This window comes from Anolis sagrei, chromosome X (assembly GCF_037176765.1).
Source record: "Anolis sagrei isolate rAnoSag1 chromosome X, rAnoSag1.mat, whole genome shotgun sequence".
NCBI lineage: Eukaryota > Metazoa > Chordata > Lepidosauria > Squamata > Dactyloidae > Anolis > Anolis sagrei.
In genome coordinates, this window is record NC_090034.1 from 74,869,275 (window position 1) to 74,882,685 (window position 13,411).

The 13,411-nt window shown below is 42.8% G+C and overlaps 1 protein-coding gene across 3 annotated transcripts in view; it reads left to right on the plus strand.

The window, feature by feature from the left end:
* Positions 1-13,411, plus strand: part of AUNIP (aurora kinase A and ninein interacting protein) — a 21,527-nt gene continuing 8,116 nt past the window's right edge. Inside the window, exons 1-3 of one of the 3 annotated variants that reach the window (XM_060784451.2) lie at positions 1-92; positions 2,971-3,101; positions 11,962-12,088. In XM_060784451.2, the coding sequence (XP_060640434.2) occupies positions 3,009-3,101; positions 11,962-12,088 (220 nt within the window). In that variant the 5' untranslated portion in view covers positions 1-92; positions 2,971-3,008. Of the gene's footprint in view, positions 97-2,970; positions 3,102-11,961; positions 12,089-13,411 lie in introns of those variants that run through there. The other 2 variants (XM_067460541.1, XM_067460542.1) reach the window with 2 other exon arrangements.

The following is a 13,411-nucleotide window of genomic DNA, read 5'->3' on the forward strand; positions in this document are numbered from 1 at the left end:
AATCGGATCCCTCTCCTCCCATTGGTCCTTTCCTAGGAAGAAAGGCGGGAAGCTTGAAATCTCTTCCTTTGGAAAGGCAGCCGCGCTGGAAGGCAAGTAGGTTTTCAGAGTTTTGGTCTTCCCTTATTGATCTAAGAGAGGAAGATAGTGAATGCGATTACAACTTGGCTTAAGGCAGAGAGAGAGTGTGGGGTTAAGGTTACAGCATTGGTCTTTTCGGACTTCAACTCCCAGAATTCCTGGCTGTTGGCCAAACTGGCTGGGGCTTCTGGGAGTTGAAGTCTGAATCGGAGGAGCCACGCTTGGGATGTTTGCAGCACAACGGGGGAGACCCATGGTGCATCTGCACTGTAGAATTAACGCAGTTTGGCACCACTTTCACTGCCATGGCTCAGTGCTAGGGAATCTTGGGAGCTGTAACTTGACACTCTTTGGCAGAGAATACTGGAACTCCCATGATTCCATAGCATTGAGCCATGGCAGTTAAAGCGGTGCCAAACTGCATTAATTGTCCAGTGTAGATCCAGTCCCAGGCCCCTTCTACACTGCCATATATAATCCGTATTATCTGCTTTGGACTGGATTATAGGGCAGTGTAGACTCATATAATCCACTTGAAAGCAGATAACGTGGATTATCTGATTTGATAATCTGGATTATATAGCAGTACTAGCTGTCCCCTGCCACGCATTGCTGTGGCCCATATAGGGGTTCTGTGTGGGAGGTGTAGTTTAATTCTATCGTTGATGGGGTTCAGAATGCTCTTTGATTGTATATGAACTATAAATTCCAGCAACTACAACTCCCAAATGACAAACTGCTATTTCCCCCCAAAATCCACCAGCCCACCAAACCCTCCCAGTATTTTCTATTGGTCATGGGAGAACTGTGTGCCAAGTTTGGTTCAATTCCATCGTTGGTGGGGTTCAGAATGCTCTTTGATTGTATATGAACTATAAATCCCAGCAACTACAACTCCCAAATGTCAAAATGCTATTTCCCCCCAAAATCCCCCAGTATTCACATTTGAGCATATTGAGTATTTGTGTAGAGTTTGGTCCAGATCCATCACTGTTTGAGTCCACAGTGATCTCTGGATGTAGGTGAACTACAACTCCAAAACCAAAGGACACTGCCCACCAAACCATTCCAGTATTTTCTGTTGGTTATGGGAAAACTGTGTGCCAAGTTTGGTTCAATCCCATCGTTGGTGGAGTTCAGAATGCTCTTTGATTGTAGGTGAACTATAAATCCCAGCAACTACAACTCCCAAGTGACAAAATCATAATTTTTTGAGTGATGGTCACTCCTTGTGTTGTGAGACGTTTTGTTGCCAAATTTGGTGTGATTTCGTTCATTGGTTCTTTTGTTTTTAAGGAACTCATTATGCACAGAGCATTTATATATATATATATATATATATATATATATATATATATATATATATAAAAGATAAGATAGAAGGGACCGCAATGTCACCCCACTCACAGAGCTGCTGGACACCTCATTACGTACTTCTGCTCCAACGACAGCGTCGGAGTTGCCTCTTATGCGAAAGATTTTATCTGCAAAATGGTTATATTTATTTTATTTCTTTTACCTCCCAAAGCTGCTTTTATTTTTAATTAGCACGATACAATTGCATGGCTACATTGATCATTCCCAGTCTATGCTCCCCTGCTCTCCATTGCACACACAACTTTGTACAAACCTATAAACCTTCTTCATGCCATGACCCCTTAATACAGTTCCTCATGTTGTGGTGATCCCCAATCATAAAATTATTTTTGTTGCTACTCCATACCTGTAATTTTACTACTGTTATGAATCGTAATGTAAATAATATGCAGGATGTATTTCCATTCACTGGACCAAATTTGGCACAAATACCAGATATGCCAAATTTGAATACTGGTGGGGTTAGGGGGAGGGGTTAGGAGTCCCCGGTGGCGCAGTGGGTTAAACCCCTGTGCTGGCAGGACTGAGACCGACAGGTCGCAGGTTCAAATCTGGGGAGAGGGATGAGCTCCCTCTATCAGCTCCAGCTCCTCATGCGGGGACATGAAAGAGGCCTCCCACAAGGATGATAAAAAAACATCAAATCATCCAGGCGTCCCCTGGGCAACATCCTTGCAGATGGCCAATTCTCTCACACCAGAAGCGATTTGCTCCTGACACGACAAAAAAAAAAAGGGGGGGGGGAGTTGATCTTCTCGTTTGGAAGTTGTAGTTGCTGGGATTTATAGTTCACCTACAATCAAAGAGCATTCTGAGCTCCACCAATGATGGAATTTAACCAAACTTGGTACACAAAATTCCCATGACCAACAGAAAATACTTAGAAGGTTTTGGTGGGCATTGACCTTGAGTGTTGGAGTTGTAGTTCATCTACATCCGGAGAGCATTGTGAACTCAAACAATGATGGATCTGGACCAAACTTGGCATGAATACTCAATATGCCCAAATGTGAACACCAGTAGAGTTTAGGGAAAATAGGCCTTGCCATTTGGAAGTTGTAGCTGCTGGGATTTATAGTTCACCTACAATCAAAGAACCCTTTGAATCCCATCAATGATAGAAGCGGGCAAAATTCCCACACAGAACTCCCATGAACAACAGATAATATTGGAGGGATTTGGAAAGAATTGACAGTGATTTAGGGGAAATGTAGTTAATCTTAGTCCGAGGAGTGTTGTGAACCCAACAGCGATGGATCTGAACCAAATTAGGCTCAATTTTGGTGGGAGGATTCACTGTCTGTTTCCAAAAAGGAAGAGAAGGACAAGCGGAAAGATCTTCAGCCTTCTCTGCCAAAAAGGATCCTAGGACCATCAGAAATACGTGTTTTCTGATGGTCTTCGGCGATCCTTCTGAAGCCCCCAGGTTGAGAATCGCTGTTCTAATATCATGAATACAGAGGGGAGGGTCCTTGAGTTAAACCTCTCACCTTTTTCTCCTCCTGACTGTAGAAAATCCCGTTATTTGAACTCAGAAGAACTGTTGCCTGATGAAAAGAAAGAGCCGAACCCCAACTGAGAAACAGCATGAGTCTTGTGGTGTCTGGCTGGATGCATCAGCACTCAAAAGATGCAAATTACAGGTAATGGACTAACAGGGTTAGAAAAAAAATATTTTAAAAACTTCACACTTCTCATAAGATTGAGGAAAAATGATTATATTCCATCCATTGCAAGACGCCGTCGATTGTAAGACGTACCCTAATTTCAGGACCACCATCACCAACACAAATACATAAGTCACACCTGCAATTCTAAGACGCACCCCATTTTTAGAGGTTTATATGGGGGGGGGGGGGGGGAGTCCATCTTGGAATTGAAAAAATAGTATGGCATTCTTTGCAAAGCTCCAAATTTTGAGATAGACAGCAATTCACAGCTGTGGTCCTTCTGTTCTGTAGGCAGATACAAACAGTCCCCAAGTTGTTCTTATGTTGAATTTGTATGTATGTTGGAACAGGTACATTTTTAAGTGTAACTCCAGCCAAATATAGCATAGGGAAGGGTTAACACCGCTGTGGGGTTTGCTTTTCTGTCTGTGCCCCATCCAGGAGATTCATCTCACTTTCTTTCCCTGGAAAAATGGGATTTTGGGAAAATTGGCTTGTTGTGGAAACAAGGATTGATGATAAAGCTTCAGTGGAGACCTCTTTTCCCCATGATAATAACTCTTCCAGGAGTAGATTTCCTCTCTCTTACTTCCTGTTGTTTGTAACTCAGATGTCTGTAACTTAGGGACTGCTTGTATCCTGAAGGACTCTTCCTATTTATTTTATTACTAACCATCCCCTGCCACGCATTGCTGTGGTCCAGTCTGTGTATATGTGTTTTGTGTTTGTATGTGTGTGTATATATTTGTGTATATGTGTATATATGTATGTTTGCATATATATATATATATATATATATATATATATATATATATATGTGTGTGTGTGGGGGGGGGGTATATGAGTATAAATTTTTGTATTTATGTATTTTTTTTGTATTTTTGTATTTCTGCCCCTGCCTTATGGAATTCCTTGCCTCCCTATATGAGAGCCATACGTGACTTAGGGCCTTTTACTCTAACACTTAAGACCTGGCTTTTCACTAGAGCATTTGATCTATGTTAATCATTAATTTCTGTATGTATGTATTTTTTATCTTTTACAATTTAGCTTGTAAATCGCCTAGAGCATCTCGGATGTGATATGATATATGTATTTGTGTGTTTATATGTGTACATGCATATTGTGTATATGTGTGTGCTTGTCTACATGCATATTTGTGTGTATATATGTGTATGCATGTATGTGTGCATGTGTATATGTATACATTTGTGTATGTATATGTGTGTGTATATATTTGTGTGTGTATATGTGTATATTTGTGTGTGTTTGTGCATATATATGTGTGTGTGTTTATGAATGTGTGCATATGTATAAGTGTATGTGTATATGTATATATGGTGTATTTTTGCGGGTTTTAAGTCTGCTCAGCTGGGGTTGTGTGTGTGTGCGTGTGTTTAGGGGTGATAGACACTAATTAGACTGTTAGGTGTATTGTGTCCAAATTTGGTGTCAATTCGTCCAGTGGTTTTTGAGTTATGTTAATCCCACAAACTGACATTACATTTTTATTTATATACTAGCTGTACCCGCCACGCGTTGCTGTGGCCAACCTCCCCTCCCTCTTTCTCTCCTCCCTTCCTTTTTTTTCTTTCCCTATCTCTCATCTTTCTTCCATCTCTACCTGTTTCTTTCCTCCCTTTCTTTGCTCTTTGATTCCTTCCTTCCTTCCCTTTCGTTCTTTCTCTCCTTCCTTCCCTCTCTTTTTTCTTTTACTTTTTTAATTCCTTCTCTCCTTCTTTGCTTCTCTATCTTTCTTTCTTTCCTTCTTTCCCTTCCTCTTTCTCTCCTTCCCTCTTTCTTTCCTTCTCTCATTACTTCTTGTCTGTCCCTTTCATTTAATATTGTATTTATATCTTACATAGAAAGAAAGAAAGGAAGGAAGGAAGGAAGGAAGGAAGGAAGGAAGGAGGGACAGGAGGGACAGGAAGGAAGGAAGGAAAAAGGGAGGGAGGGAAAGAAGGGAAGGAAGGCAAAGAAAGATGGAGGGACAGGAAGGGAGGGAGGAAGGAGGGAAAGAAAGAAGGGTAATGAAGAAAGGAGGGAAGGAAGGAAATGAAGGGGAAGGAAATGAAGAAAGGGAAAGGAGGAGGAAAGGGAGGGAGGGAGGAAGGAAAAGAAGGAAAGGAAAAAGGAAGGAGGGACAGGAAGGAAGGGAAGGAGGGAAAGAAGGAAAGGAGGAAGAGGAGGGGTGTGTGGCCATGGGTTTCGGTAGACATGCAGTTTCCCCTTTGTGAACATGCAGTTTAGAAGTCCTTTCTGCTTTTGGTTTTCATTGGTTTTTTGAGTGGAGAACATGCATTGGGTTGTAAGGGACATAGTGTCCAAATTTGGTGTCAATTGCCCCAGTGGTTTCTGAGTTCTGTGAATAGCACAAACGAACATTACATTTTTATTTATATAGACTAGCCATCCCCTGCCAGGCGTTGCTGTGGCTCACATGGGGTTTCTGTGTGGGAGGTTTGGCCCACTTCTATCGTTGGTGGGGTTCAGAATGCTCTGTGATTGTAGGTGAACTATAAATCCCAGCAACTACAACTCCCAAATGTCAAGATTCTATTTTCCCCAAACTCCACCAGTGTTCACATTTGGGCGTATTGAGTATTCGTGGAGAGTTTGGTCCAGATCCATCATTGTTTGAGTCCACAGTGATCTCTGGATGTAGGTGAACTACAACTCCAAAACCAAAGGACACTGCCCACCAAACCCTTCCAGTATTTTCAGTTGGTCATAGGAGAACTGTTTGCCAATTTGGTTCAATTCCAACGTTGGTGGGGTTCAGAATGCTCTTTGATTGTAGGTGAACTATAAATCCCAGCAACCACAACTCCCAAATGACAAAATCAATTTTGTTTTTGAGTGAAGGATATACATTGGGTTGTTAAGTGTCTTGTGTCCAAATTTGGTATCAATTCGTCCAGTGGTTTTTGAGTTCTGTTAATCCCACAAACGAACATTACATTTTTATTTATATAGATAGATAACATTGCATTACAGTGGTGTAGTACAATATAGTAATATATAATATTAATATTGTACTATGCTAATTATATAATATATTGTATATAAGGTACATATAACTTGTAAGCCGCTCTGAGTCCCCTTCGGGGTGGGAGAGGGCGGTGCATAAAATAGTAAGTAAGTAAATAAATAGATACGCTGGGGGCCTAAAAAGGCATATGCTCCTTGCCTGCAGCAAAGTCACACTGGAGGACATGGCATGGGTGAGATAGACGGGTTTCTCCATAGACATGAGACTGGCCTGTTTTGAGGGCCTGAGGCCTGCAGGAGAAAGAGCACATGTCGATCATTCATCCGTGCCAATGAATGATCACCATGTGCTGTTGGGAGGCAAGTGTGAATGTTGCAATTGGCCATTTAATGCAAATACTATATTGTACTACATCAATCCCGACAAGACAGAGGTCCTCCTGGTCGATTGCAAACCGGATCGGGGTATAGGGTGGCAACCTGTGTTGGACGGGGTTACACTCCCCTTGAAAGCACAGGTCTGCAGTTTGGGAGTCCTCTTGGATTCATCGCTCACGCTTGAGGCTCAGGCATCGGCGGTGTCCGGGAGGGCTTTTGCACAATTGAGACTCGTGCGCCAACTGCGACCATACCTCGCGAAGGCTGATCTGGCCGGGGTGGTCCATGCCTTGGTCACCTCTAGATTGGATTACTGTAATGCGCTCTACGTGGGGCTGCCCTTGAAAACGGCTCGGAAATTCCAACTGGTCCAACGGGCAGCAGCCAGGATGCTAACTGGGGCTCCTTACAGAGAGAGGTCAACCCTCCTGTTCAAGGAGCTCCACTGGCTGCCATTTATTTTCCGAGCCCAATTCAAGGTGCAGGTGCTTACCTACAAAGCCCTAAACGGTTTGGGACCTGCCTAAGTGAGTGACCGCATCTCCATCTATGAACCCACACGTTCACTTCAGTCATCTGGTGAGGCCCTGCTCGTGATTCCACCTGCGTCACAAGCGCGGCTGGTGGGGACACGAGACAGGGCCTTCTCTGTGGTGGCCCCCCGACTCTGGAACACCCTCCCCAAAGATCTTAGACAGGCCCCTACATTGGCAGTCTTTAGAAAGAACTTGAAGACCTGGCTGTTCCGATGTGCCTTTCCAGAATAGGAAATCTCCAATAACAAGTCCTCGAAGCACTTTTAGTAGAACTAAGATTATTGCACACCGCACACTGCACTTGCCCTATAATCCTCGTATACCACCTGCCACATCAGCACTTTTAATCCTGTACCCATTACTCTGGCCCGGCCCAGTTTTTATTGTGTCTTGATATACTGTCTATTGCATGTCGTTAATATTGCTTTAACTGTTTTTAATTTTGCTTTTGGTGTTATATTGTTTGTGTTGTATTTTGTGGCCTTGGCCTTTGTAAGCCGCATCGAGTCCTTCAGGAGATGCTAGCGGGGTACAAACAAAGTTAATAATAATAATAATAATAATAATAATAAATAATAATAAATACAAAACTTTATTACAGTCGCTGACCAGCACAAAGTGAGAAGGGGAAGCACAACTCCCCAGTGAAGCAGTTATTAAAAAAAAAAAAACAGATTAGAAAATTAACACAGGTTAATGTAACAGGTATGGAACCAGGGGGGGGGGGGGGGGCAGACTGATAGGAGTGGTCAAAGCACTGGGTGGGGGGCACTAGAGGGGATGGGAGGGACACATTACAAGTCTAGTAGCATTTCAGCTGTAACGTGTTGCTCTAACTACATTCCCAACAGGGTGTTGCCTTGCGGGGTCAGTCATCACGTCTAATTTTAAATGCTGCAGCACAAAACTTAGCAACACTGTAAGTCAGTGATGGGCAACCTTTTGAGCTTGGTGTGTCAAAATTCGCCAAAAAAACCCCGAGCATAACTAGGATGGGGCGCCACTTTGAGGAAAAAACCCATAATTTTGCAATATTTATAGTTTAGATAACAAAAATGCATTCTTCTTAGGCGATCCCTCGCTTTCCGAGGATGATTGTCTTCCAGTATTCTTGTGGGTCCGTATGTGGCTGTGGAGCCCTATTCTTGCTCTGCATCTTCTTCCGCAGTGAGGGCATTGGTTTCCAGGTAGAAGGCGGTCTCGGCTGGGGTTGGCTTGACGCGCCTTCCTCTTGGCACGTTTCTCTTTTTCACCCTCCACTCGTGCCTCCTCAAATTCTGCAGCACTGCTGGTCACAGCTGACCTCCAGCTGGAGCGGTCAAGGGCCAGGGCTTCCCAGTTCTCACTGTCTATGCCAGAGTTTTTAAGGTTGGCTTTGAGCCCATCTTTAAATCTCTTTTCCTGTCCACCAACGTTCCGTTTTCCGTTCTTGAGTTCGAAGTAGAGCAACTGCTTTGGGAGACGGTGGTCGGGCATCCGGACAACATGGCCGGTCCAGCGGAGTTGGTGGCGGAGGACCATCGCTTCAATGCTGGTGGTCTTTGCTTCTTCCAGCACGCTGACGTTTGTCCGCTTGTCTTCCCAAGAGATTTGCAGGATTTTCCGGAGGCAGCGCTGATGGAATCGTTCCAGGAGTTGCATGTGACGTCTGTAGACAGTCTACGTCTCACAGGCATATAGCAGGGTTGGGAGGACAATAGCTTTATAAACAAGCACCTTGGTATCCCTACGGATGTCCCGGTCCTCAAACACTCTCTGCTTCATTCGGAAAAATGCTGCGTTTGCAGAGCTCAGGCGGTGTTGTATTTCGGCGTCGATGTTGACTTTGGTGGAGAGGTAGCTGCCAAGGTAGCTGAAATGATCAACATTTTCTAATGTTACACCATTAAGCTGTATCTCTGGCATTGGAGAGGGGATGGCTGGTGACTGCTGGAAAAGCACCTTGGTTTTTTCAATGTTCAATGACAGGCTGAGCTTCTCGTATGCTTCTGCAAAGGTGTTTAGAGTGGCTTGTAGATCTTCTTCTGAATGCGCACAGACGAGGTTGTCATCAGCATACTGGAGTTCTATAACAGATGTTGTTGTAACCTTGGTTTTGGCTTTCAGTCTGCTGAGGTTAAACAGCTTGCCATCGGTCCGATAGATGACTTCCACTCCGGTGGGAAGCTTCCCATCAACAAGGTGAAGTATCATAGCAATGAAGATGGAGAATAAAGTTGGGGCAATAACACATCCCTGAAAAATGCATAATTGTAATATATAACTGTATTTAATAACCCCAAAACTAATTATTTAACTTACCTGCTTAGTGACATTTTTGCTCATCCTTTAGTCAGTTTCTTTTGTTGGTCTTGATATTATTTAACTTGCGTGGGGTGCCATGAACTAAGATAAGTGAGCGGGAGGGGGAATTCTTTAACTAACCTGCCTATTAGTGACTCTTTTGTTGCTGAATTTCATAGACGAAATCTTCAATTGAAGGTTGTTATTTTGTACACTTCAAGCCCAAGCAAGTGTCGTAAATAAGTAAATAATCTTGTTGTTCTTGTGGATTTAAGATAAATTAAAATACAAACACCCAACTTACAAACAACTCATCGGGTTGTTGTAAGTTTTTTCGGGCTATATGGCCATGTTCTAGAGCACTGGTTCTCAACCTGTGGGTCCCCAGATGTTTTGGCCTTCAACTCCCAGAAATCCTAACAGCTGGTAAACTGGCTAAGATTTCTGGGACTTGTAGGCCAAAACATCTGGGGACCCACAGGTTGAGAACCACTGTTCTAGAGGCACTCTCTCCTGAAGTTTCGCCTGCATCTATGGCAAGCATCTCAGAGGTAGTGACCTCACTACCTCTGAGGATGCTTGCCATAGATGCAGGCGAAACATCAGGAGAGAATGCCTCTAGAACAGTTGTTCTCAACCTTCCTAATGCCACAATCCCTTAATACGCTTCCTCATGTTATGGTGACCCCCAACCATAACATTCGTTTCGTTGCTACTTCATAACTATCATTTTGCTGCTGTTATGAATAGTAATGTAAATATCTGGTATGTAGGATGTATTTTCATTCACTGGACCAAACTGGGCACAAATCCCAATGCTGGTGGGATTGGGGGGAGGATTGATTTTGTCCTGTGGGAGTTGTAGTTGCTGGGATTTATAGTTCAGCTACAATCAAAGAGCATTCCGAACTCCAATGATGGAATTGAACCAAACTGGTCGTGGGAGTTCTGTGTGCCAAGTATGGTTCAATTCCATTGTTGGAGTTCAGAATGCTCTTTGATTGTAAGTGAACTATAAAACCTACCTATAAATCGTAATGTCAATATCTGATGTGCAGGATGTATTTTCATTCACTGGACCAAATTTGGCACAAATAACCCATACGTCCAAATTTGAATACAGGTGAGGTTGGAGGGTACTGATTTTGTCGTTTGGGAGTTGTAGTTGCTGGGATTTATAGTTGACCTACAATCACAGAGCATTCTGAACTCCACCAATGATGGAATTGAACCAAACTTGGCACACAGAACTCCCATGACCAACAGGTTTTAAACCACTTCATTGGATGTGTTGCAATAGCAGATTCCCAGATTAGTTTAGTGTTTACACCTTATTTTATTTTTCTGGTTATTTAATATTTAATGTTTATTTTACTTAAGTGATATTTGTCTTGCCTGTTCTAATGTAGCACAAATCCTGTGTAAAATCATACTACATATTTTTGACATTAATATTGAAATCTGAAATATATACAGAAAGTCTGGAATAGATTTCAGAAAATACTGGAACAGAAAATACTGGAAGGGTTTGGTGGGCATTGATCTTGCGTTTTGGAATTGTAGTTCACTTACATCCAGAGAGCACTCTGGACTCAAACAGTGATGGATCTGGACCAAACTTGGCACATTACTCCATATGCTCAAATGTGAGCACTGGTGGAGTTTGGGCAAAACAGACCTTGACATTTGGGAGTTGTAGTTATTGGGATTTATGGTTCACCTACAATCAAAGAATACGCTACCAACGATGGAATTGAACCAAACTTGGTAGACAGATTGGAAGGGTTTGGTGGGCATTGACTTTGAGTTTGGGAGTTGTAGTTCACCTACATTCAGAGAGCACTGGGGACTCAATGATGGATCTGGACCAAACTTGACACGAATAGTCAACATGCCCAAATGTGAACACTGGTGGAGTTTGGGGGAAATAGACCTTGACATTTGGGAGTTGTAGTTGCTGGGATTTATTGTTTGCATACAATCAAAGAGCAATCCGAACCCTACCAACGATTGAATTGGGACAAACATCCCACACAGAACCTCCATGACCAACAGAAAATACTGTGTTTTCTGATGGTCTTTGGCAACCCCTCTGACACCCCCTCGCGACCTCTCCAGGGGTCCCGACCCCCAGGTTGAGAAACACTGCTCTAGAACATAGCCATATAGCCCGAAAAAACCTACAACAGCCCAGTGATTCCGATCATGAAAGCCTTCGACAATACAAACAACTCATTGTTAAGAGCGAAGGTGAGCCAACAGGAAGTGAGAAAAATCTACTGCTCAGAAGGGAAATCCAATCCTGGAAGAGTTATCATCATGAGGAAAAGGGCTCTTCAATGAAGCTTTCTCTCCAATCTGTTTCCACAAGCCACATTTTCCAAAACCCAATTATCATAGGGACAGAAAGTGCGTGAAATCTTCTGAACACGGAAACAGGCAGCAAAGGAAACCCTACAGGAGTGCCAACCTGGCCCTATAAATGTGCCTGTTCCAACTTACCAAAAAATTCAACTTAGGCACAAACCTATGGAATTTGTCTTGTTTGTAAATTGGAGACTGCCTGTAAATCAGTTTTAATACATAGGATTTTGGATTAAATGACATATGGATGAATTTTCAAGTAATATTTCTTTCCCGCCCAGAACCTAATAGGCAAGCCAACGTTAAGAATATTGAACCGGCTCCCTTCTTATTCTTCTCCTTCAAAAGCACCTCTGCCATGCACTAAACAGACAACTATTTCTACCTTCTTCAGAGCTCAACAAACAGGTATGTTTTTTTCCCCTAGAAGTTAGTCCTCTATTGTTTGTATCACAAGGAGAACATAAGTTTTTGGAATTCAGGATTTTAAAGAGCGGCCATGACTCTTGAAAGATGCATGTCTTGACAAGTCTCTTAGACAAGTCAAAATACTCAAAATGAGCAGATTTGAAAGACCAAATTATACGAGGGGTATTTTTTAAGTAAGGTCCGTTGGAACATAAGTACACAACGAAAGTTTATTTCAAAAAAGTAAATTTATTTTCAGAGAGTACATACTTCACTCTATTTTTCGACATAGTTGCCAAGTTTGTTCAAACACTTATCATACCTCTGAACCAATTTTAAAATACCCTCTTCATAAAAACTTGCTGCCTGCTCCGATAACCACATCGTCTGTAATCAAAGAAGAGCGACCAGAGCGGTCCTCATCATGGACGTTGTCACGGCCATCTTTGAATTGTCGTACCTACTTACGCACTTTGCTTTCACTCATAACAGTGTCACCGTACACTTCACAAATCTGTTGATGAATTTCTGCAGCAGGCAGGTTCCTTGCTGACAAAAACCGTATCACTGAGCGAACCTCACATGCGGAGGGTGAATTGATAGTCTTAAACATTTTTAAAGCACAGAACAGAACCGTACAGGTCAGCTACAGAGCGGAAACTGAGCACTGTTGTTCCCGAGGCATGCCGGTACACGACGCATGCGCTCATTGCGGTATGCGTGCGAACTACTAGTGTCTACAACAAAACGGACCTTACTTTAAAAAATACCCCTCGTAGTTGGCCATCCACATTTGCAGATTTAGCTTCCGCAGATTTAGTGTAATATGTTATTTTTCTAGATCTCTGACCAGATCAAATCCAGATTTACATATGATGTGTTCAACTTGCAAGTGAAACAGATCGGGCCACCAAATGCAGACCTCTTTCCAATTGGAAACTATTGTTTCTCTCTGTTGTCTTAGCCTCTGGTCCTGAGTGCAGGAAGCACATCGGGAGACACAGCCATTTCTTTAAGAGGCAAACATAACTTTTCATGATCTACATGACCAGGGCTTTGCTAGTCTATAAAGCAGAGGGTGATTTTCTTCTGAAGTCCATTGGTGTGTTTCAGTCTCCAATGTGTGTTTGCAATATCATCCCTTGTGCCTTTTCCCTCTTGAAGCTAGCTTGGACATTTGGGATTTCTCTCTCCAGTTAAGTCTTTGCAGTGGAATTTTTGGCATTGATTTGCCTGCATTGGAAATTAATGACCTTGGAGGTGTCTACGGACAACGCCGCTCTTCGGCTTAGAAATGGAGATGAGCACCAGAGTCGGACACGA